The sequence below is a fragment of the Leishmania braziliensis genome, chromosome 17, assembly GCF_000002845.2.
Source record: "Leishmania braziliensis MHOM/BR/75/M2904 complete genome, chromosome 17".
Taxonomy (NCBI): Eukaryota; Euglenozoa; class Kinetoplastea; order Trypanosomatida; family Trypanosomatidae; genus Leishmania; species Leishmania braziliensis.
Window position 1 is genome coordinate 236,219 of NC_009309.2, and position 23,030 is coordinate 259,248.

Genomic DNA, 23,030 nt, shown 5'->3' on the forward strand with positions numbered 1-23,030 from the left:
CGACAAACCGAGAGCCACTCCCCTCCGCCCCCCCCCACAGTTCATGTTTTCGCTCACTGCTAGTGCAATGCGGGCCCTGCACGAGCATCGTACGCACTCAGCGCATGCTGGTGTGCAGAGTGGGTACGGGCTGTCGTCTATGAAGGCGCGCTTTATGGGTGCTCTTCGGCTCGGCTAACTGGACTGAACATCACTCATGGCCGCACCACCGCCCGCGCACCCACGCCTCAGGTTTGCGCTCTCTCTGTACTCTAAAAATCAGCGAGCGTCGCCGGTATCTTGACAGCGTTCGTGGAGCCGTCCTGGTACACGTAGCGCACAAATGCCCTCACGATGGGTCGATGAGGAGAATGCGGACGCGGAAAGCGACCCTTGCCTGCGTCTCCAGATAACAGAGGAGTCAGGGACGACGATGACATGGTGGCACCGGTGGCGCTGGTGCTGCGACGGTTGCCACCAGTATGACCGTCGTTTCGCGCGGTGCTGCCAGTCCATGCTGTCGCTGCCTGTGCTGCATCAGTGCTGGGCAATGGACGGCCAAAGAAGTCGCGCCGTACCGTGTCGGTGGCGGTCACAGCTACTGGCACGGTGCTGGCCTCGTCTGTTCGTGGACACTTAACGGCAGGTGCATCCAGCTCCCCTGCCCCGCTTGCCGCTGTCACATGCTCAACGTGGTGCACACCACCACTCACGGTAACATCGCCTCTGCGGACGAGATCTAAGGAGGCTGTGGAGGCGGAGACATCACTTTCAGCGCGCTGCCGCTTCGCGCCTCGCTCAGGAGCGCCGGTTGTCGACTCGGCTAATCGAAGCTCCTGCATTGCCGGTTGCTGTGACGAACGCTTCAGGAGCTCCATGGACTGCATGATGCGATACTGATGGATCTCACCAAAAAGAATCTGCCGCACCTCGCTACGCATCGGCATCATCACGGATGCCAACGATGGTGAGCTCGCCGTCCCACTGCAACCACCACCACCTGAGCCCGTTGCATAGGTCAGAGAGTCAGTCCCGCCCTTCACCCTGGCAGAAAACGGTAATGCGGGAAGGCTGCGACTGCCGCGCGGGTCAGCGCCGTTCCCACCAAAGCGTGACGAGCGTGAAGAGAAGAAAAAGCCACGGTGGTCAACACTGCCGCTTCTGCCAAGCGCGTGCTCCACTGGACGCACCACGCCTGCAAGAAGTTTGTCCAACTCCGGGGTCAGTCGCCACGGCGCCTCATCCTCAACACTCGCTGAGGTCAGCGAGCCGAATGGACTGAGCGACGCCCCAGCAGGAGCAACGGCGGGTGAGGGGGTGTACTGCCGGTCCCTCTGGTAGTTCAGACCGTACTCAACGTGGCGGGCCACAGACGCCTGCAGCAGCCGCTGATCCGCCGGCGGTAGTCGGCTGAAAGAGGAAATGGCGTGCGCAGGCAAACGCAGCGATCGGTCGAACAGGCACCGCAGTAGCATAGGCACCACGTCGGTGCTTATGACCTCGTCGCCACCAAGGAATGTAGAGGAGTACGGGCGGCACCCTTCACAGAATTCTTGGACGACATGCTTCGACTCCGACTGCAAGCGGCGCAGCGTGGCCTGCTCGCGAGGGAACTCGATGCGGCCCCCACGCGCAGCGGTGCTGCAGTGTACGTAACACGTCAGCGCAGACACTTGAAACAGCCGCTCCGCCATCCCCATCAGCTCCGGATGCTGAAAGGCTGCCGCAACCGTCATGTCCTGCTGCGAGAAGCTGTCAGCAGTGGCGCTGGTGCGGGAGAAGGTGTAATCAGTGTAGGCACGGTTCAGGTAGTTCTCCTGGAGTCCGTCCACCAGGCTGCTGTTGTCAGAGCAGCGAGAGAGCTTCTGAGCAGCGTACAGGTAACCGGGATCGACACGGAAACCCACGGCCACTGGCTGGGTCGCTGCACACGCTGACGCATCATCGACGCCTCTTATCTTTTCCGTCCGTGTAGCGGCAGAGCCCTCGCCCGCCGGCGCGCCGATCGCCCTCTCTCGCTCAAGCGCACGCCGCGCAGGGACAACATTGCGGTTGTGCTGGGCTGCTGCTGCCTCAACGAAGGCCTCGTAATCCATTCCAAACTCCTGCTTCAGCAACTGTACCGCCTTGTTACGCTCGGGTCGGATAAAGAGCAGCTGCCAGCTGTCACGCAGTGCGGCCCGGGCATCCTTTCCCTGCATGCGCCGAATGAGCTCCATGACGGTGTGCCGCGACGGCGCCGTGACGACGGGTTCAGCAGTAGCAGAGGAGGACGCACCAGTGCCTGTCTCGAGCTGCCGCTGCTGTTGCTGGTGTACAATACTGTTGATAAACTGCATCGCATTCAGGCAGCTCCGCACATCACCGCCGCTGGTCTTGATGAGCTCCGACAGGGCCAACGAGTCGAACATGACCGCGCCCTCTCGCCGCGCGATCTCTTCTAGCCGTGCGAGTAGTCGCTGCGGATGAATGGGTGGCATGTAGTACACGTGGGAGCAGCGCTGCCGCAGTGGCCGCAGGGATGGCACGAATAAGTCGTTGCAGAGACAGAATACCGGCCGGTGCAGCTGCTGCTGGATGAGGTACGTGGCCACACTGCTGCTGGCGATGCCGTCCATCTCATCAATGACAAGGCACTTGGGACGAAGCAAGTGATGCACCAGAGAGGAAGAAGTGTGCGACCAGGACGACGCTGCCGCCGTTTCAGCATCTAAAGCGGCACCACGGTAACCCGCCTCATCGCCAAGAGGTGCACGGTGATCGAGAGCGGAGACCTGCGCCCCAACAACAGCCGAGGACGCCGTTGGGCGACGAACGCGGCCTCCAGGAGCCGGCCCAGCCGCGGACACCGCCGTCTTGATGATTGCCTCCAGTCGTGATGCTGTCCGCTCAACACTCGCGTTCACTTCGATCACCTCGTAGCCACAGTGCGCGGCGAGGACGTGGACAAGTGTCGTCTTGCCAACTCCAGGCGGTCCGGTCAAGACAGCGATGCGCTCCGCTGGCGGTGAAGGTGTGGCTACATCACCAGCAGTTAATGTCGATACGCCCTTTGCTGCCGACAGCGCCTCATCGGGGAACACATAAGCATCCCACGACTTGAGCCACTGCAGGAGCCGAAGGTTAATGGTCTCATCACTGAGCACTTCGCGGAACAGTTTGGGGCTGTACTTGGTGACCCACAGCTCCCCGTTCGAGGAAGTAGAATGCGGCCGATGGCGCGGAAAAGCGCCTGCAGCGGCCGTGCGGCATTGACGTGCCGGCCCAACGAGCCACCGCCGCTCTCTCTCCTCGTCATCCAGTACCTCGTCACCTTCACCGAACGCCTCCACCTTGCTGCGACCCAGGCCTGCTGCTGCCCGCTGCGCATTCGGCCGCTCCTGTTCCTCCTCCTCCACTTGACGTTGCTGCCGCTTCGCCTCCTCAGCGTAGATGTCGCGCAGCATCGCTCGCACCTTGACGCCGTCGCGCAGAAAGCCTGTTGGGTTGCTCGCCCCACTGTGCATAGATGACGGTGTCATGCAGGACATGTCATCCTCGTCCCCCTCACTCAGTACCATGGCTACGCCGCTGCTGCTAAGCGTTGCCGTCCCGCCATTTTCATGCACGCCGACAGCGTCATCCTCCTTGTCACTGGCCTCACTGTTCACCACCTCGTTCGGGCGCGAGTGACCTATGGCTTGTGGGGCCTGCGCACCTGATTTCCGCATTGCAGATGCAGCAGTACCACCAGTGGCCGTCACCCAACGCACTCGCCCGTCGTCGCCACGGAGCAGAAAGCTGGCGATGCCCAGAGGAGGAAACTCGAGTACGCCCCGCGGAGACGCCAAGAGCGGGGGCGGAGAGGCTAGAGTCGCGGCAGTGGCCGAATCAGTAGCAGGACGCGGAGAAGAGGAGCTCTGCATGGCTGTAGCAGCAGCAGTAATGCCAGTGGGCACGGATGTCGGTGGGCTCAGCTGACCAAATGGTGGCAGCACAGCAGCGTCATTCGCAAAGGGAACGGACTGCAGAAGATCCTTGTCGCTGAACTCGTCGTACGTGTCGTCATCCGCCTCCTCACCGCCGTCGTGGCCGTCTTCTGCCTGCTCGTCCTCGGGGTAGGTGCTTGCCTTCCGCTTCATTGAACCCGAAGCGTCAGGGAATATTGGGGGAGAATAAGCGAAGCAGAGCGAAGGATAAGGGCCATCACGTGCTGCTATCCTTGCCTTCGCTTGCTGCTGTTGTTCCTCCTCGTCCTCCGCCACGGCCTTCCGTGAGGCCTCCTCGAGGTCCATCACTGCAGAGCGTCTCCTTCCCCCCGCTTTTTGCTTACTGGTTGAGCGTCTTCTGTTTCCTCCTCACACACAGCGAAAGAGAACAATGATGATGATGATGAGAGACGCGAGCAGCGTAGTGCCCATGCACGTGTACGCCTGGGCGTGTGTGTGTGTGTGTAAAGGGGGAGGGGGGGGGGGGTGAAGCTGAAGAAAACAGCGTGAGAAGGGACACAGATGCGAGCGACATCAGTGAGTGCAGGCCCATACCCATGGAGGACTCCACAGCAAAAAAAAAATTAGCGTAGCGCCAGTCAGCGTCCCTCCCCCGAGCATATACGCGTGGACTTTGGTGAGGCGGTGTCAGAAGCGCTAATAAAGTGTGCCGCTGGTACCTGCATGCCACTGAATCCCCCTTTGCCAGACCATGGCGCTCCACCACCACCACACTCAGAGTTCAGCTGGGAGAAATGGTGGGTAGATCAGTGAAGGCAAGAGCTGAACAACGCTAGGCACGACTCACGCGAGTGATGAAAACAAGCACACAGGCCAGACAACCACCTCACCCTTATCACTCTGCGTGAATATCTGTGTGTCGGTGTATATGCCGCCAAGAGAGCACGGTGCTGGTGACTGAATGCAGTTAATTTCTCTCGTTGATTCTTGTTATCCAATACTCATTTATGCGTTTCTTTCCCTTTTACAACTGGCACACACAAGGGAAGAGCAAGCGGCGCAGACAGAGATGGAAAGACAGGGAGACGGACGCTTCTGGCACTCAGCAGGGGAGTGGCGAGGTGGACAAGCGCAGAGAGAAGTACACAGGCGCGTGCATACAAGTCTCACGCACAGCAGCGTCTCAGTGCAGGAGAGCAGGCAGCGGTGGTCATTAGCCAGTGTCGCGGTGTGTATGAAGCTTTTCAACAGCGTGGGGGCGTGCGAAAGGGTGGAAGAAATGCGAGGAATGCCATAGTCGCTCGCGCTGATCCCTGACAGCTGCAAAACATGCGATGATACCACACAGTGACGGCTGACCCCATCCTCTCCCCTCCCCTCGATTTCGTCTTCTCTCTTCGACTCCATTGGCGTGGACTGTGGATGCTCTCACGTGCTCGCATCCCTCCCTCACTGTTCTTTCGTCTTTAAATCCTCGCATCCCTCCCTCATGCTTGGCATTCACCACTTAAGCACCCATGCGGAGGGCTATGCTGCCGGGGATACGTACGGTGCCACTGCTCACCGTGATGACATTGTCATGGATTTTGGTGCCGTTCATGTGCTGGATGCACTGCTGCACCGACTCCGGGTTGTCAAAGCAAATCATGACCATCAGCTCGAGGCGGTTCACATCGAGAATTCGGCCAAAGGCAGAGAAGTGCTTCATGAGGTGGCTGTTCGTGGTGCCGAAGGGTACGTTGTCAATGAAGGCAACGTTCGCCTCAAACGGTGGTAGGCGCGGCGGCGGCGGCGGTGGTGGCGGCGGCTGATACGGCTGCAGGTGGAGCTGGTGCTCCTGGTACTGCTGCGGCTGGTGAAAGCTCTGCGGCGACTGCAGATGAGCGCCACTTCGACCGCGCATGCCACTGGTGCCGCGGCCGTGGTTGTTCTCATTAGCACGGCTCCCACCACGCTCTCCACGACAACTGCCACCCCTACGCGCCGTCCCCTCACCCGCCTCCCCTCGCGCGCCGTTGCTCCTCTTTTTCGTCTGCGCGTCGCGCTTCTTCTGATCCCCGTACGACTCGAAGCTCAAGAATTCTGCCGCGAGGCTCCTCTTGTCGCTCCTGGCATTGCCCCTCGTCCTTCGCGAGAGTTTGCTTCGACTGCCGCTGGCAACGGCCTTTTCTGGCTCCGGAGAGACTGACAAGACAGTGGTCGCCTCGGCTATACCGGGAATGGCCTCGAGTTTTGCCTTGGCAGCCTTCGCTGCCGCCTCGTCTCGGAAGGTGACAAACACGGTTGTAATGTCCCTCTTGTTGTTCTTCTTCTCACGGAAGGAGCCGACGGCCTCGACCTCGGGCCAATCCCGCAGCGTCGCCTCCACCGCTGAAAAGTGGGTCGTGCGGCACGACGTCTGCACAAGTCGGCCGTCCATCACGGAGGGTCGCTCCCTCGCACCTCAGCAGCCTGAGGCGTGGATGGGCGTGTTTATGCTGGGAGTCTTTCCTCTTCCTCTTCCGACTGGGTGGCGGTTAGAGAGAGAGAGAGGCACACGTGGGTGACGCGCGCAAGGCACAGACAGCAGCAGACAAAGAAGCCCGACACACACACGCCTAATCAAAGGATCGCTGGGCTCCCCTTACGAGCCCTCGTATTTCGGAGGGGGGACGGCGTGGGGGGAAGATGGAGGATGAGGGGAGGCGGTTAATGTATGGCGCGTTTGTGTGCCACGAAAATGGGTTGCACTGCGCGGCACTCACGGCCAGAGAAAACGGAATGTGGAGACGCAGAGAGAGGGGAGGAGGAGGAGGAGGGGATTTTGAAGATGATGAAAGAGAACGAGAGCAGGTCAATGTCTGAGGTATGTCGCCGCCCTGTAGTGTGCCCACAGACGCCATCATCAGGGTGCAGCTGGGGCAGCCTCGCAAACACAACAGTGGCCGCATCACTGTGGGGACCCTTTTGCCCCCCCCCCCTCTCTCCTCCCATCACTGTCCGTGTGCTGTGCTGTCCTCTAGTTGGTGGGGTTGATTGTGTTGATATTGATAGTGGCAGAGTATCGCCTCCGTCGTCGGGGAGGGGCGAGTTAATAACAAGACACCGTTACCAGACGAATGCAACGCAGGTGCCGATTACTGCCTCACCAGAGAGGCGGAGGGGAAAGAGGGATGTTCAGCGCTTCTATTGAGCGAGTGCCTGTCACCCTCCAGCCTCCAGCACAGAGAAAGGGACGCGCACTGCCTTAAACTCACCTCTCCAGTGTCATCGCGCGAGGATCACCGAGGTGCTGCCAAATAACTTGCAGCTCCTCAAGCTCCGGCATAAAGTCGGCCCTCCAGCGATCTTCGGTGATGGCGCCATCCTGGTAGGCCGACATGATGCGCCCGTAGACGCTGAAAGCGGCGTCACGCTCCTCGAGAGAGGGGGCGCCCTCCTCAGTCTGCATCCGCATGGCGGCACTCATCGCGCAAAGGCCGTCGAAGAGGTGTGACACAACGCGCTCCATCTGCAGCGCAGCTTTCTCCTCCTGCGGAAGAGCTTCATAGGCCTCCTGCGCGCACTTAAACTCGGTTGCAGCGGCAGCCTCGGCCTCACTCCAATGCTTTACCCCAACCGCGTGCAGCGACTGCAATACCGCCTCGCCAGACGACTGTGCGCGACGCTGCGTGAGGGGTGTGGGTGCCGCTAGCTGAGCTCGAGCTGCAGCGATGCCGTCGGTCTCGACACGAATGGCAGCGCGTCGCAGGAAGGCGGCAGGTACGCCTGACATAGCAGGGCCCTCCGCGACGATGTGGGCAATACGAAGAATGTCAAACTGCTGAAGGGCAGCGAGATATGGGTCGCTGGGGTCATCCAGCAGCCTCTGTAGCGAGCTCTGTGCCCGGCGCGGTGCCGTGAGTGGTGCAGAGTGCATGGCAACAGCTGAGGCAGCCGGCGCATGAAAGATAGTGAAGTAAGATGCGCAGACTCGCCGTGAGAGGCCAACACCACGTCCAGTTCTCGTGCGGCAGTGCACGGCCCTCGGCACCATTAGCCCTAGCTTATGCACACGTGCATCGGTGAACAGAAGAAACATGAATGTAGAGGGGAGAGGACAACGAGACTGAACGCCGCTCCTCCCTGAGGGTGGAAAACACACACACACACGCGCGCACGTGTATGAGGACGCGCTTTGGAGGCGTGTATGGGATGATGGAGAAAGCGACTTAGCTGTGCAGAGGCAAGAAAATGAGGAGATCGCAAGAATAACACCCCTCTCGCATACCCACGTCTACAGCAGCAGGACTTTTACTGGCACGTGTAGTCTCCCTGTTTGCTGGCGTACACCACTCTCCTCCTCCTCCTCGAGTGGCATGAGTAGAGATTCCCCCGGCTGATGGATTGGCATTGTTGTTTGTTTGTTTGCTTCGCGGGAAGCGAGGAGACGGCGATGAGCTCTATGGCGCAGGGAGGTGCATACAGGGGATGGGCACATACAGATGGGCAAAGAGAGAATGGGAAAACAGACACCGAAACGGCATGGGAGGGGGGAGGGGGGGAAGAGGGAGTGAGCAGCGGCGGCGGCGGAACGGGGGGAGAGAGGCCAGTCGTGTGCACGAGGACAGAGCGCAAGAGAGTGCTAGGTGGGTGTGGCTTTGGAAGAAAGAGGGAGAGAGGCGTGAAGGCAATGAACAACGACGGCAGCAGGAGGGCGAGGAGGGTACGATCGCCGGTCGACCTTGCTGCAGCCCCAAACTGGCCCTTTGCACTTCCCTCCCTCCTCTCCTCACTACTATCAGCGAATCTCTTCTCAGGTCTCTTCTCAGGCACTCTATACACTAGCCTCCCCCAAGCGCCCCCACGGCCGATCCACTCATCACACCGTTGCCCCACTCCCCTTCTCTGCCATCCTCCGCTTGTGCTGGCCGCTTCGTCTCCCTTGAAGAGCCCCATAAACGATGAAACTCGAGTATGCACAGAGAGACGCGCAAACAGGCAAGTGACGGAGTCTTCTCGTAGGAAAATGCCCAACGCACCGCCGCTGCTGCTGAGCAGGAGCTCACAGCGCGGGAGAGGCCACGTTTAGATTTGTGCACAACTCGCTCAAGGCACCACGCACGTCGTCGCGCAGCGCAGAGAGCTTTGCCCGCACCTCCGCCACGTTCTGGGACCACACGTGCCGATTGCCCTCCACTGTGTGCTCAGCACGACGACAACGAGACTCAACCATCGCATCAATCATCTCTTGATGCAGCACGAGCAGACGTCGCATGTGCTCCAGGGCCGGCTGCACAGTGGACAAGCGAAGCTCCTCTGCTGATGACGCCGCGGTCGCAGCGGCAGCGCTGGTCGTGGGTATCGCACTCCAGCGCGATGCACCGGGAGTGCCAAGCTCGGTCACAACGCTTCGCGACCCTGCCCCTGCGAGCCGCTGCTCTCGTAACGCATGGAATCGCACGCAGGCAGACTCAACCTCACGTGGTAGCAGTTGCCGCACACGCTGCTCAACACGCTCGGTGAGCTGCGTCTGCTCCTGCCCTCGCATTTCTCGCTCCTGCCGCAGGCTGGCCGAGAGACGTGCTGAGAGCGCTTCCTGCTGCTCCTGCAGGTGGGTCACGTCGTGTGTGAGGGCCTTTACAATGTCCTGAAGCAGATCGGCGTGCTTCTGCAGCGGTGCCCGGGCATGGTGGGTCCACACATTCGCCTCCTCCTCCAAAAGGGCCTTCCACTCTGCCTTCCACTCTGCCTGGGCAGTGCTTAGCGTCCCCTGCCAGTCCTGCTGCAGCTTCTGCACGAACCGCTCATGTCGACGCTCGTTCTCACTCGCCAGACTATACCATCGGTTGTCCTCCTCGAGTAATACCGCGCGAGTGGTAGCGCGGAGGTGTGCGTCGAAAGCTTCCGCAGAAGAAAAAGATGCCCACACAGGGGCGGTGGCAGTGACTTCACTGCCTACAGTCCCGTCTCCGTGCGCACAGTGCTGACGTGACACCGCCGCCTCCTCGACGTACGCCTGCAAACGGTGCTCCAGTGCGTGCTGTTCCTCTTTCTGCTCGCCCCGGTACTGACGGAGCTGACATTGCACTTCCTCCTGGACCATCTCCGCAAGTAGCGGTCGGAAGTGAGGCAGGAGAAGCATTGCGAGACGGTGCTGGTCCGATGGTGTACACCGTGTCACCGCCGCCACGACCGAGCTCGGGTGGAAATCCATCTCCTGGCCTCGTGCGTTGGTTGCGCGCTTCGCAGGTGAGTTGGATCGCAACGCAGTCGCCAACGCCTCATGCATTCGCTTTTGAGTGTCTTCCGCCGCACCATTGGCCTCAGAACGCACCCTGCCAACCTCCTCCCGAACCTTCTGAAGGTCTTTGCGAACGGCCGCACATAACGCCGACAGACCCTCGCGTAGCCGTTCGATCCGGTGCTCCTGCGTGGTGCGCCACATCTCGTGCTGCCGTCGTGACTCAGTCACCGCCAAAGCGCCACCTCTCTCCTGCCTCACTTCCCTTGTTGCCCCCTCTGCGTCCCGATCAGGTGCATGCGCCCGCTGGGGTGCACATTGGCTCGCCTTCGAGGATGCATCTATGGGAATGAAAAGAGAAGAAGATCGGCAGGATGGCACAGATGTTGCATGCGGTCGAGAGGGCAGAGAAGGAGCGGAGTGGCCGCGACGTGCACTGCAGCCCTGTGGCCCTGTGCGGCTCTTTCCGCGGGCAGAAGTGTGCGCCAAGGTACTCGGACGACGACGGACGGTTGCTGCATCAACAGCAACGGCGTCATCAGCGAACGCGTCGCCCACGAATCCCCTCGTCCTCTCTGCCTCTGCAGAGAGAGATCGCGCGCAGCTGCCGCCACTGCCGCGCGGTCTGTCTTGCAGTCGGCGCAGGATCGCCTCAGCTCTTCTAACAGTGCTGCAGAGTTTCGCGGAAGAGGACGATGACCACCGGGTCGAACACGTTGATGAGGATGACGATGAAGTGCGCCGAGGTCGGGACGGGCGACGGTGCTTTCCAGAGCTACCGTGCTGTCGTCGTGACCGCACGCTGCGAACCCGTCCACTCGCCGCTGGAGGGGCAGCAGAAGACCCGTGAGCATTCGAGCCACAGTCGTCGCCAGCGCTGGTTGACCGTGGAGCTACCAGCACAAGAGAGGTGGCAGCTCCCTCTGCTCCCGTTGACCTTGCGGACGAGCACAGCCCCGAAGACGCTGTAGCCTGATTGGCCGAGGTCTGTTCCGCATGCGATGTCCCACCTAGAGCGTGGCCCTGTTCCTGCGGCTTCTCTGTACGGTGCTGTCTCTTCCTCTTCTCCTCGGCAGTTGCCCGCGGCTTTGCAACGCCAGGGTCGAGCAGTGAACCTGTGCCGGGTGACCTTGCAACCCACAAAGTCGCGTCCTTGCTGACCTCTGCTCGTATCTTGGCCACGAGGTTCGCCAGAGAGTCAGGAGCGCGAGACAGCAGTGGGCCAGCGGGGGTCAGGGGCTGTCGCACTGAGTCACCGTGTGTGCTGTAGTGCAGTGGTGCCTGAACACTGGCCGGCGTCTGAGCGCATGGCTCAGCATTGAAGGTGAGGCCCACAAAAGGCGATACCGGCGTGGTCGATGTTACCGACGGCAACAGCGGTGGTCGTTGCGACGAAGACGGTTCGCCAGCGCCTGTGGCGCTCTGCATCGAAGTCGTGTGAGTACCATGACCACCGCCTCCATCAGCTGCCGGGGATATTCGTCGAGAAGGGTGATCAATGCTGGTGTTACGGCGCGATCGCGACCATGCGGCGCATTCGGAGGCGTAGCGAGTAGCGTTGTCAGGATTAGGTGCCAGCGTAGAGGGGGGGCCGCTTGGATGGTGAGGCGGCAAGGACGTGCGCTGTGGTATGCTGCTACCAAACTCGCCACCGCGCCACACGTGCGGCGACCTTCCCACGCTGGTGCAGCGATAGTGGGGTGCGGCCGCCTCCCGCACATCCACCAGTGCGCATGGTGGGAAAGATGAAGACAGAAGGTCAGCGCCCCCGCCGTCGGTCGCCAACCCACTCTGCCCTCTGCTGCCTTCGCAGTCGTCGTAAGGAGACACATAGGTGCAGCCATGTCCCACCCCACGACGCAGGTAATCCAGCTGGGACGGATTGCCATCTGCGCGGCGCTGGCTAGAGTAGGTGTCTTCGCGGTATCGCTCTATGAAGGGAGAGCCTCCTCGCCCAACGGCTGTGGAGGCAGAGAGCGGAAGTGAAGGGGATGCTGTGCAGCGATAGTGACCGTCCTGTTCGTCGCCGCACCTCGCATCGCCATCCATGCCGGGTGACACGTCCCGTCCAAGATAAGGGGGGGTGTCGTAGGAGTCGGGCACTGCTGGCATGGAAGCGCTTCGCCGCTGCTGGCAAGGGCACACGTAGGGGCCAACGCAGACGTGGCCGTTGTTCCGGCCCTCTAGGAAAGGCGAGCGCGACGCGCGTGGGGTGTCATGGTAGCGGTTGGCGACGCGAGGTCGAGATAAGCCTCGGTTACCTCGGCCTCCCCTGCTTTCTCCTTGCTGAGGTGGCGATGATGACGGCTGAGCCGGGCTCCAGGCACCCCGCTTGCATGGTGATGACGACAATGGCGAGCGGTGTGGCCACAAGTGTGGGTGAGGCATGTCGTACAGGCCTTGGCACACCTCGCAGTACGAGGTCATACTACTGCTGCAAGAGTGAGATTGTGTGCCCCACGCAACGAATCAGCGAGAGCGCGTCTAGGGGCGGCAGAGAGTAAATAAGGCGGATAAGGCGCGTAGCGAGGAAAGAGTGGAAGAGAGAGGCATCCCCGAGGGCGAAGGAACATAAGAAATGACGGGTAATTAGGGTAGAGCACCGCAAGCAAATGTGCGTGTGTGGGGGAAGGAAGGAAGGGAGGGAGGGAGGGGGGCTCCTGCACAGACATGCACACACGGGCACATGTGCACAAGTCGTCTTCAATCTGCAAGAAGGGCCCCTCTTCCCCACCCTCACGGATCCCCTCATCGTTTGAAAGAGGAAGTGCCTTGCGCTGCGGCAGTCCACGAGTACCACAAGAAACAGCAGACCCACATGCATGCGCACGATCGTGTTCTCTTTTCTCTCTCTCCCTCTCCCCCCCCCCTCCTGCCGCTCCCTCTCCTTGACCTCGTTTATATTTTTGCTCTACACACTTCAGACCTTTGACTTGTGGTGCGGCGATGGGTTCGCCCACCCGGGCACGGACACCAGTGTGCTCGGCCACACCAGCCCTGTCAGCTCACCACCGTAGACGCAACCAGAATCGAGCCCGTAGGCGTACGGATGCACCTGCAACCGCCTCTTGGCATCGTGACCGTACACAATAGTGAAGCCAGCATAGTCCGGGTGAATGCGCTTCCGCCACTTAGCCCCACCACCGTCTACTTTCTTTGGCTTCTTCACGCCACCGTCCTCTGCAACATCGCCGCTGATATTTGTGCTGCTTCGGTCACTGCCGCTATCGATTTCGCCACTGTCGCTCTCCTCCTTGCCGGTCGCAGCGCGACTGAGCTTGCAGGCCAACTTCGACCACGTCGCACTCCAACTCGTCCCAAATTTGGCCCGTTCCATCGCCGCAAAGGCAGCGGAAAGAGAGAGGGCCACGTGTGCTCGCTGCCCTGCTGCCTCGCTCATCGACCCCCTCCCATACTTTGTGGCCTTTATCAAGTTACGCATGCGCGTCACAGCCTCCACGCCCTGGGCAGCAAGCGAGATCGATGGATCGATGCCCGCATGAACGACGACAAGCTGATACGCGCGGAAGCACAGGATGTGGGGGACGGACGCCATGAAGGTGAAGACGTCGTCCGGACAGCCCATCGCCAGTGGGTAGAGACTGCTGCTCGTCTCCTCCACCGTCAGCGGAACATCCGCCCTCAACTTCTCGGAGAGCCGCAGCAACACCGCGTCGTGGTTGCCCAGTACGCCAATCGCACCAATGTTGCGCAGACATCGCACAACGCCGTACGAATCAGGGCCCTTGTTAACAAGATCTCCGACGAAAACGCAGACGTCATCCGCAGCTCCATCCTCGGCTGGCGTCGAGGCCGATTCTGTCAGCGGATCCAGCCTCAGCGCAGCCGGGATGCACATAGTCGGGCCACCACCCCCAGAAGGCAAAGGGTCATTCGTGGAGAGCGATGATGCGGATGACGAAGACGTCAGCAAGGTGGGGCAGCGCCGAACAGCGGCGTTAGTGAAGTGAACCTTTACGAGGAGCTCCCGCAGCTGATCAGCGCAGCCATGAATGTCGCCGACGAGGATCAGACGCCCTGTGGCACGACCGCGCACGTCCACAACGCGGAGAGACATAGAGGCTTCCGGGGGGGGAGGGGGGGGAAGAAAGGCAAGAGAAAGAATGGCGCCGATGTGCCCTCGTGGACTTGTGTGTGCGCACGCCACGAAGAAAAGCGAGGAAGAGAGGAAAGGTCAAGACCGTCGCCAAGGCAGCCGGTACAGTGGGGGGAGGAGGTGTGAATGCTCCTGCGGTAGTGATGCGGGTGCATGTTTGCCGTCTCTATTGGTGTCATGTCGGCTTGTACGCTAGTGTGTCGGTGCGCGAAGCCACTGCGGGTGCATTAGTGCGTCCCTTGGCGAGAGTGAAGGCCACGGCAGAGTCGAGAACGCAGCACGGGGCTGAGTAGAGAGACGCTGTGGCGTGTGTGTGTGTGGGGGGGGAGGGGAGGGGGGGTGTTTATGTATGGCCTGTGCGTCAGGGCAGTAGTCCGAGAGAGGCGCACACACAGGCACGGCGCGGTAGGCAAAGAAAACAACGCGAGGACTTGCGGCTTTCACTCATGACGCTGTGCGTGAGTAGCCGACACGATACAATGTGCTTGGGCGTAAAGCGGGGTAGGCCCGCCATGCAGCCTGACTGCCTCCCTCAACCTCGACGCACCGTCGCTCTGTTCGTCAGCGAGCGAATCGACTTTGCCTGCGTTTCTTTTCTGTAAGCCGACTTCTCCTCCACCTCCCCCTCGCCCCGCATGGCTCACTTGCGGCAGTAGTGATGCTGCACATCGCACCGTGCGTATCGTTGGCAAGGCGAAGGGTACACATAGGCACAAGGGTCGCTCATCACTGCTGGCATACATCGCCTCCGCCACGGCTGGTCGCTATCACACCGTCTTGGCATCGCCCTTGCTCCAGCCCCCACCCCCTCCCCTCTTCTCCGTGTAGATGTGGGTGTCACTCCGCACCAGCGTCGGTAGAGAAGAGTATCGTAGAGAGGTACGCCCTCTCACGTTCGGCAGCGTCCCGAACCTCGCGCTGCACGGCCTGCGTAGCAGATCGCAGTTGCTCCATCGACTGGTAGAGAGGAGAGAGCGAGTAGGGGTGCACTGCTCTGGTGTCGTCGCCTTTGCGAACAGTGACCTCATCTCCTCCACCAAGTTGTCTACACTCAGTTGCTGTTACGTGGAATTGGCTACCTGGCGCGGTATCAGATGTGTTGTGAGCAGCGCTGTACAGGCGCACAGCCTCCGCCTCAAGCTGCGTGGCGGCCTGCTCCAGAGCCCCCAGCGCTGCGCTGGGGTATACCTCAAGCTCGTCATCGCTGACAACATGACACTGCAATAGCGGCGGGTGCGACGCAGCACACAACAGTGCTCCGCCGCCGATTTTCTCCGTTCCCGCGCTGACGTGATGATGCAGTGCTCCAGCATCACGCGTGCCTTCAAGGATTCTGTGTACACTGCCTCGCGTTCTCGAAGGCGGCGTTGCTGCCAGCTTTACACGACACGCATCCTGCCATCGCGATGGTGGCGGTTGACGTTGCCGGATTTCGCGGCTCTCTACGTTGCTGGCTGGACTTCTGACACGCGCCGTCGCCTTCGCAGCGCCACCTGCAAAGGAGAGAGGCATCGAAGAGGAAGGGCCTGGCGCAGCACGGCGGGAGGGGGAATCAGCGCCTCCGCTCGAGACGGTACTCAACGCCCCAACATGAATGTCGAACAAAGGCGCTGGCGCCACCGCCGAGTGTGATGGTGCGGCCGCAGTACCGATGTGGCGATCAACTGTGGCAGATGGGTCAATAGTGTCCCTGCCCAGCACGGCGCGGGACAGAAGTACCGCCAGCTGAGGCGAGACAACGCCACCGTAGCCGGCGCCTGTGCAGTCACCCGCACTCTTTGCTCCACGCGCCGCTAGTCGCTCTGCGCTTAGGCAATCCCACAGTGTTGCGGAGCCGGCTACACTGTCACACCGGCGTTGTAAGCCGCGGGATACCGATGACGATGGAAACGAAGAGGCGGTGTCGCTGGCAATGGGGCTCACCGGCGCGGCATTCAGCGTACAATTGGGAGAGCGGGTATCTGACACAGCGACGGGAGGAGGCGATGCAGTGAAGCGGCCAGGTGGCGAGTCGGTGGGTGGAAAAGATGCCGCATTCGTGTACACACCACTCGAGACCGGATTGCTCGACGGTGCAGAGGAGCGGTGAAAATGCGGCGAAGCGGCCGTACCGCTGCGCTGGTGGCGCAGCCCAGCCAGCTCGGCCTCCAGTTCCATCACACGGTCCTGTAGCACGGCTTTGGTCGCCTGCTCCTGCACTAACTGTCTGTGCCAACGATCTCCTTGCTCCTGCGCTGCTGCATAGGCTCGAGTGCATCGCTGGAGAAGGCGCTGCAGAATCGCCTTGGCCTTACGCACATGCGGGGCTGTCGGGTCGTCTCCTAACCCAGACAAGACACCCCCGACCGTCGCGGAGTCCTTTGTCGCCACTGCAGGGGGCAAGGAAGAGAGTCCCAGTGTCGACTCACGGTCCCCTTCGTTTCCAGTGAGGGGCTCGGCATCCGCGTTGGCGTTGCTCGTGTTGCGTACGAACGCCTCATTCGCGCGGCGGCGCCAATCCACCAACTGACGCTCCAGCCATGCCACCTTCTCCTCCGATTTCACGAGCTGCTCAAAGATGAGGGTACTGGTAGACGCAACGGCAGCACTGCGAGACACGGCAAGGTCAGGGTAACCGTCAGTGAGTGCATCACACAGAAAAGCACCAACATCGGCTCCACCCCCTCGTGCACTGAGCCACGTCGAAGCTCCTTTAGGTCCTGGCCCAGCATGCACGACACTAGAAGGAGCGGCTAGACGCCGCTGGAGTGCAGCCACCTCGCCTATATCGTCTGCGTGACGCGCTGCTAAAGCAGACAGCTGATCAAGCGTTGCGGCTTCATGCACGCGCCATGCGCGTACGTCGGCGCACATTTGGTCGCACAGCCGAACAAACTCGTCACAGTAAGGCCCAAGAAAGGTAGCTAGGGCTGCGTCCGGAGACGGTAAGGGAGGTGCTGGCTTGTTTGTTGGTTTAGCACAGGCATCAAGCGCAACGTCACAGGTCGCAGCAGCTCCCATCTCCGCCCCAGACGGCCTTTCCCCTTGAGGGGCAATAGTTACGTCGTAGAGGAGTTCTTGGGGAGGGCACAGAGAGGAGGCGGTGGTGTCGACGTCTGCCATCGACTCGTGTAGCGCAGACTCGACGCTGATGCGTAGTGGTGCTGATAGCAGCGACGCTCGCAGTCCTTTGAGCGAGCTTGGCGCACGCGTATGTGCCTCGAGATCTGGACGTCGGCCGGTTTGAAACACAGAAGGTGGTGAGTCAGACTTCTTCGCCCGTGGTGTGTGCTGCGGTAGGGGCGTCTGTTCTCTGTGATGTCCATGAGGTACCACAACGCCTCCGGTGCCACAGCTCGAGGCCTCTCCATGCTGCCTCACACCCTCCATGGGAGCCGTTACGTCCGCTTCATCTCCCATGTCGAAAGACTCGGACTCAAAGAGAGCGTGAAAGCGCCGTAGCTTAGCCTCCTCGGCGTATGCCGCAGCCGAGGCGCACGTGGCAGCCACGCTGGCTGGCGAAGTCGCAGAGCAGGCTGTGGAAAGCGCTGCCCCGCCTGTATTCCCCACCGCCCCCACAGCAAGCGCATCACCATGGCCCGGATTGAGAACGTTTTGTGGGACATCCACAGGCGTCGTAGATCGCACCCCTGCTTCCATTCCTGATCGAAGGCTAAAGCTGGTAAGCACTTCCGCGTCCGCGGTGACATTGATGCTGAGCGGCACTGTCGCCGCTGTATTGCCGCCGACAGCCACAGTGTTCGTAGCGACACGTCTCGCCGGAGCGGCACCGGCGCGCAGTGCGACGTCGTGTTCGCTGGCCTCTGGTGCAGGAGAGCTGTCAATTGTTGGGCTGGTGGGCGGCGACGCTTGCCTCAGAGGAACTCCTGAAGCGCGTGCAGCCCCCTGCCTCGCACTGCCCCCTTTCTGATCGTTCTTCATCGACACCTGCGAAGCTATCAACGACGCCAACGGTGATTGCACTTTAGCAAAAGACGACGAAGCAGGGCCGCCGTCATCGGCAGCGCCATAGCGTTCGGCCACAAAATCCCTCAACAGCACAGTGTACCCTTGAAGCACTCGCCTCGCTGCATCCGCGTTATCAAGGCCGCGCACGCGGTGCCGCCCCTGGTGACATTGGCGCTGCTTTTCGCGCTGATGCTTGCGTCCGAGCGCGGCCCAACCAGCCGCAGCAACTAGCACCTCGCTGTTGACGTCATCTACCGCTGCCTCCGCTACCACGGAGCAGATTGGCACGACCAGGGAACACGATGATACTGCACTCGACACGATCTGAAGGGCAGCGCTGGTGTCATGGCGCAGGGCAGGAATCAAGGCGTCAACAGTCCCTGTAGACAAAGACAAAGCCGAGGAGCTCAGGGTAGAGCCCACCTCGGCGAGACAGGTGTGCGTGAGGGCAGCGAGGCTATATCGACTGCTCCACGGCAGTAGCGGCGTAGGCAGCTGGGCGGAGGGGGCAGGCCTTCCTGCTACCGGGACTGTCGTTGAGTGGTTCACGGTAGACTTGTCTACCTCACTCTTTGGAGAGGAGGCCGTGAGTGGACGGTAGCCGCAGGACACGCTGGGACCGGCCACGTCCCACAGCTTCCAGATTCCAACTGGCGCTAGTACTGCTGACGCCGCCGAAGGCAGTGCTACAGGACCAAATGAACCACGCCTGTGGCCAGCCTCGCCATTAAAATTGTCCGCCGCAGGTGGCGTCGTCCACGCCTGGCTTTGCGGCACTTCCTGGCGCTGCAGCGACCTGAGAGGCTCACAGGACACGATGAGGGTCACACACACGTGGCACATCCTCTCTTCTAGCGGCTCGCAGGCCGGCTGCAAGAATGCGAAGGAGGTTCGCGATGGGGGCGACGCATTCGCCTCCGGGTTCCCCATCTCGCCTGCCAGCGGGTCAGTGTACCGCCAGCCGACCGAGCACGAGAGAGCCGCGTAGAGCACCGCCATGGCGTCATGGGTAGACTCCACACGCACATAGCAGGCCGCGGGTATGTCGGACGGGTGATCGACAGAGTCACCTAGTCCCTCCACCTCGTCAAGCTCGGTCCGCAGCACGGCTCCAGAGAGCAGATCCACCGTCGATCGCGGTCGTTGTAGCACAGAGGGATGGCGGAGCGGGGCCGCGTCGCGTACCTCCGTCACACTCATGGCTGCTACAACTTGTGTGTCAGCAGGCGTGTTGGTCGGCCTGAAGAGACGGTCCAACACGCCTGCGAACAGTCCGCTGAAAGGCTGGGATGACAACGGCACCGTCGCTGGCAGCGCTCGCTGCCTCAATGGCCACCCCAGCGTGCCGCCAAAAAGAAAAGAGGAGTTGGCCGTGCCCTGCGGCCCCATTGTGAAGGTCAGCACCTCACTGTTCTCGGCGGCCGCCGCCGTGGTCCTCTTTGCCGAGGCGTTGTAAGTCCTGGGACCACCCACCACTCCGTGCCGCAGTAGAGCGTGCCCTTGTAAGAGCTCCTCGGCAATCACGTCAGCCAGCCTCGCTGCGAGGCATGCGTCTGTGTAAGCGAGACAAGGCGACTCAGGCCCGTCGGAGTGACGTTGTGGCCGTACCGGACATTGCCGCGCACCGTCGCTGGCGGCAGCGGCTACGTCGGCGCCTAGCCCCTCGACGGCAATGAAGGGTGTCTGCACGACCACCTCCATTGTGGTTGGTCGCGGCGACGCGGAAGACAAAGAGGGGGAAGCGGCAGAGTAATCACAGTCTCGCATGCCTAAGCCAACGACCGTGCCCACCTCCCTAGCGCGCGCCACCTCGCCTCCGCGAGAGTGCCGGGGTTGACCGTGGTGCAGCGCGTCTGATGTCGACAGCAGTGAAGCAAATGGCGGGTAGCGGCGACGCAGCACGCATAGTCGTGATGTCACATCGCTTGGAGTCGAACCAGGAACCCCCTTAGACGAGTCAACCTTTGTGTGTGCCCCACCAGTGGTCGAACGGCTTGTGCTGGCGCCAACACCGGACGCTTCTAGTCCAGCTCTTTCTACGGACTCGCCGCTCCTCTGCTCATCTACCCTCCGCCATGACCGAACCTCTCGCCAGCGCAAGGCCACGCACACACGCGGCAGGGGGGCCGTAGGGGCGTGGTCACATCGGCCGCGCTCCATCAATGTGAGTTCTGTACGGAGAGGCTGGATGGGTGAGTGTGACCCAGCACAGCAGTGTTATCTACGTCTGCGTCTATCACAGTGATCAGTATGCCTCCACATCAGCGTGAGTGGGCGTGCGTGTGTGCGTGGGTGTGAAGGGGGGCAAACAACTGCGTAAGCCACCACCTCAGCGACCGGTTTTTCTCTTCGCTACACACATCACCTCCGCTACGCCCCTTCCCCTCGCCCCTCTCGCGGTGTGAGGGGGAGAGTGCGCGTGTGTATTGTTCGCCGGAGCAACGGTGCGTTGCAGGGCGTCCCGCTGAGAAATGTCGGAGTCGCTACTGGCAGGAGCGCATGCCGCCCCCTCCCACAAGCACAAACAGCCCCCCTTTCCGCACTGAAAGGGGTGGAATAGCCAAGATGTCAGAGAAGCCTCCAGAAAGAGACGAGAGATGACGCTCGAAGTAGCAGCTCCCTGCGGCAGCTATGGAGAAGGCAACAAATCACGAGAGTGGGGAAAGGAGGGGCAACGACAACCGCCTGGAGCAATGATTCGTCCACCTCTGCGCCTCTTGCCCTCTATTCAGTCTCGCTGTGCTGCTACGAATTGATTTCACTCGTTCTCAGAAGAAGTGGCGCACGCCTCCGCCTCTGCGGCGCACCCACACGGCAATAGCCAAAAAAGGGGGAGGGGAGATCGGAGACACAGTAGAGAGGGAGCAAAGAGGCTCGAAGAGGAGCGACGGGGAGGCAGTGGGAGAGGGAAAAAAGGCTCAGCACAGCACACAACGCAGAGCTCCTCCACACCTCACAAGTTCGCGTGCCTCTGATTATGATGGCGAAGCAACTGCTCGGAGTAACGCACACTCTGTTATGCACAGGTAAGCCACCACTCACGCCCACACCAACCGCACAGCGAGAGAGGAGGGGGGCAGATCACGCGAACATTTTGTTTTCTCCAGCGCGTCCATTCCACCACAAACAAGGCAGCAAATGTGCGCCTGCAACCTTAACACTCCTACCCCTCCTGTTACACTAGAACCAAATCCCGGCCATCTAGCACGAGTCATCTTCTGCTGAATCGAGCCATGCGTCTAACGGGCTCTTCTCGTCCCTTCCTCGGGAACGTGCTGCGCGATCGGCGCCAGACAGAGCTGGGTAGACTGCACGCATCGATCCACGCGGGGCGCGTCCAGGGTCTTGCTCGCGGACGGTAGTGGTGACGTCTGTTATGCAGGTAACAGGGGGTGGTCCAGGCGCATGAGGAATGATGTCAAGCAGGAGGTAGGCCAACATCGGGTCAGGGGTCCTGTGAGACCTCGCACCCTGCCTGGGCGCCATGTTTGTCCCTCAGCTGCTTCAAGCCGCTGCATTCGATAGTACGGCCTGGAAGCTTTCCACACTGAAGTCTGGAGGACTCCGCGGTGTGAATTCGCAATGCCCTCGTCATGCAGGCCCCATCCCCTGCACCGCATCAGTCAACTCGGTTGGGCGTAGGAGATGCCGCCTGTGTCGCACGCCTGCACTATGGAACTGGCGGGCAGGCATCTCCTGCACGTCTTTTCGGGCCACCACTTTTGCGCCTCTGACCTCCACACACCTTGCCGGGATGCGATACACACCGTGCCAGGCGTGCGTGACAGCACCAACGCACAGTGCTCGCCATGGCTGAGCCCTGGGACCCTGCTTCACGGCGACGTTATTGCCTGGAAGGGCGTGTCTCGATGACTTGATCGCATGTGCCGTCACAAGTGGAACGCTGCGATACGTCAATGGCGGTAGGGCCATTCCGCCCTCTCCTGAGTCCACTCACCTTCAATAGAGGCCGGTGCGTCAGGCGGAGGAGACCCGTAGATAGGCACATGCCTGCACGAAGATAACTCATCGCCTCTTCTCCTGAGGGGGGGGGGGGGCACAGGGGGCCAGCGACAGAGGCAAGGGTGAGGGCACCACACCGCTAGCACAGCAGCCGGCAGTACACCATCTGCACACCATACCGTCACTGTCAGCCACCCGCCGCTGCAGGAATGCAAAGCACGGACACTTGTCCGTGCAGAACTGAGCGAGGATATCCTGCTGTCGTCTCGTAAGGTCAGCATCCTTGCTTATTGGTGCGGGATGACTGCTGCCCGGTGGCTCTTGTCTCAGCGTGCCGCACCCCGTAGCGAGGTTTTAGGGAATGTGAGCTTGTCGTCTGAGGCCGGTGATTTAGGTACGTAATCAATGCAGCTGGTGCTGGCACCTCTGGCACTGCCGATTACGCGAGCGTGTCCACCTTGCCGTTGTGGTGGGCCAACTCCTAGTGACCACAGAGAAAGCTGAAATGAGAGGCGCACACGGCGGGTCAGTAGCGCCAGCACTTGTGCCCCAAAATGTACCCTAAGGTGCCATCCTCATCTTTCGCAGGGGACAAGAGCAACACACGGTGGGTAGAGAAAAGGAAAATACAGCCCCCCTTTCCCTCGCGCCCGCCCTCTCGCAGCACAGCCACGAGACACGAGTAGAGCCGTCGAACGCGCAACAGAAAACGAAAAGGAGGAAACATAGAACAAGACGCAAGGAGAGACACAGCACACAGGTAAAAGCCCAACTTGTCCGTGAGACTGCGCCTCCCCCCGCCCCCTCCCCGCCACCGCTTCAGCGAGTGGGCTGTTGTGTGACTCCCTCACCATTTCTGCCTGTGCTTGTGGAACAAAGACACACGGTCCTA

General features: G+C 60.9%; 6 protein-coding genes across 6 annotated transcripts; all 6 read right to left on the reverse strand.

Moving 5' to 3' along the window:
- Positions 1 to 251: 251 nt before the first annotated feature.
- Positions 252 to 4,253, reverse strand: LBRM_17_0530 (conserved hypothetical protein; the record flags this gene model as incomplete). The annotated part of the gene is made up of 1 exon (XM_001563770.1): positions 252 to 4,253. The coding sequence occupies one exon, from the start codon at positions 4,251 to 4,253 to the stop codon at positions 252 to 254; it is 4,002 nt and encodes a 1,333-aa protein (XP_001563820.1).
- Positions 4,254 to 5,415: 1,162 nt separating this feature from the next.
- On the reverse strand, positions 5,416 to 6,327 carry LBRM_17_0540 (putative RNA-binding protein; the record flags this gene model as incomplete). The annotated part of the gene is made up of 1 exon (XM_001563771.1): positions 5,416 to 6,327. The coding sequence occupies one exon, from the start codon at positions 6,325 to 6,327 to the stop codon at positions 5,416 to 5,418; it is 912 nt and encodes a 303-aa protein (XP_001563821.1).
- Positions 6,328 to 7,140: 813 nt separating this feature from the next.
- Positions 7,141 to 7,806, reverse strand: LBRM_17_0550 (conserved hypothetical protein; the record flags this gene model as incomplete). The annotated part of the gene is made up of 1 exon (XM_001563772.2): positions 7,141 to 7,806. One exon carries the CDS (start codon positions 7,804 to 7,806, stop codon positions 7,141 to 7,143), a length of 666 nt encoding a protein of 221 aa, XP_001563822.2.
- A 1,125-nt stretch (positions 7,807 to 8,931) lies between these two features.
- Positions 8,932 to 12,537, reverse strand: LBRM_17_0560 (conserved hypothetical protein; the record flags this gene model as incomplete). Its single annotated transcript, XM_001563773.2, has 1 exon — positions 8,932 to 12,537. One exon carries the CDS (start codon positions 12,535 to 12,537, stop codon positions 8,932 to 8,934), a length of 3,606 nt encoding a protein of 1,201 aa, XP_001563823.2.
- Positions 12,538 to 13,030: 493 nt separating this feature from the next.
- Positions 13,031 to 13,969, reverse strand: LBRM_17_0570 (bis(5'-nucleosyl)-tetraphosphatase,symmetrical-like protein; the record flags this gene model as incomplete). Its single annotated transcript, XM_001563774.2, has 1 exon — positions 13,031 to 13,969. One exon carries the CDS (start codon positions 13,967 to 13,969, stop codon positions 13,031 to 13,033), a length of 939 nt encoding a protein of 312 aa, XP_001563824.2.
- Positions 13,970 to 15,064: 1,095 nt separating this feature from the next.
- On the reverse strand, positions 15,065 to 19,942 carry LBRM_17_0580 (conserved hypothetical protein; the record flags this gene model as incomplete). The annotated part of the gene is made up of 1 exon (XM_001563775.1): positions 15,065 to 19,942. The coding sequence occupies one exon, from the start codon at positions 19,940 to 19,942 to the stop codon at positions 15,065 to 15,067; it is 4,878 nt and encodes a 1,625-aa protein (XP_001563825.1).
- Between the last annotated feature and the right edge of the window lie 3,088 nt (positions 19,943 to 23,030).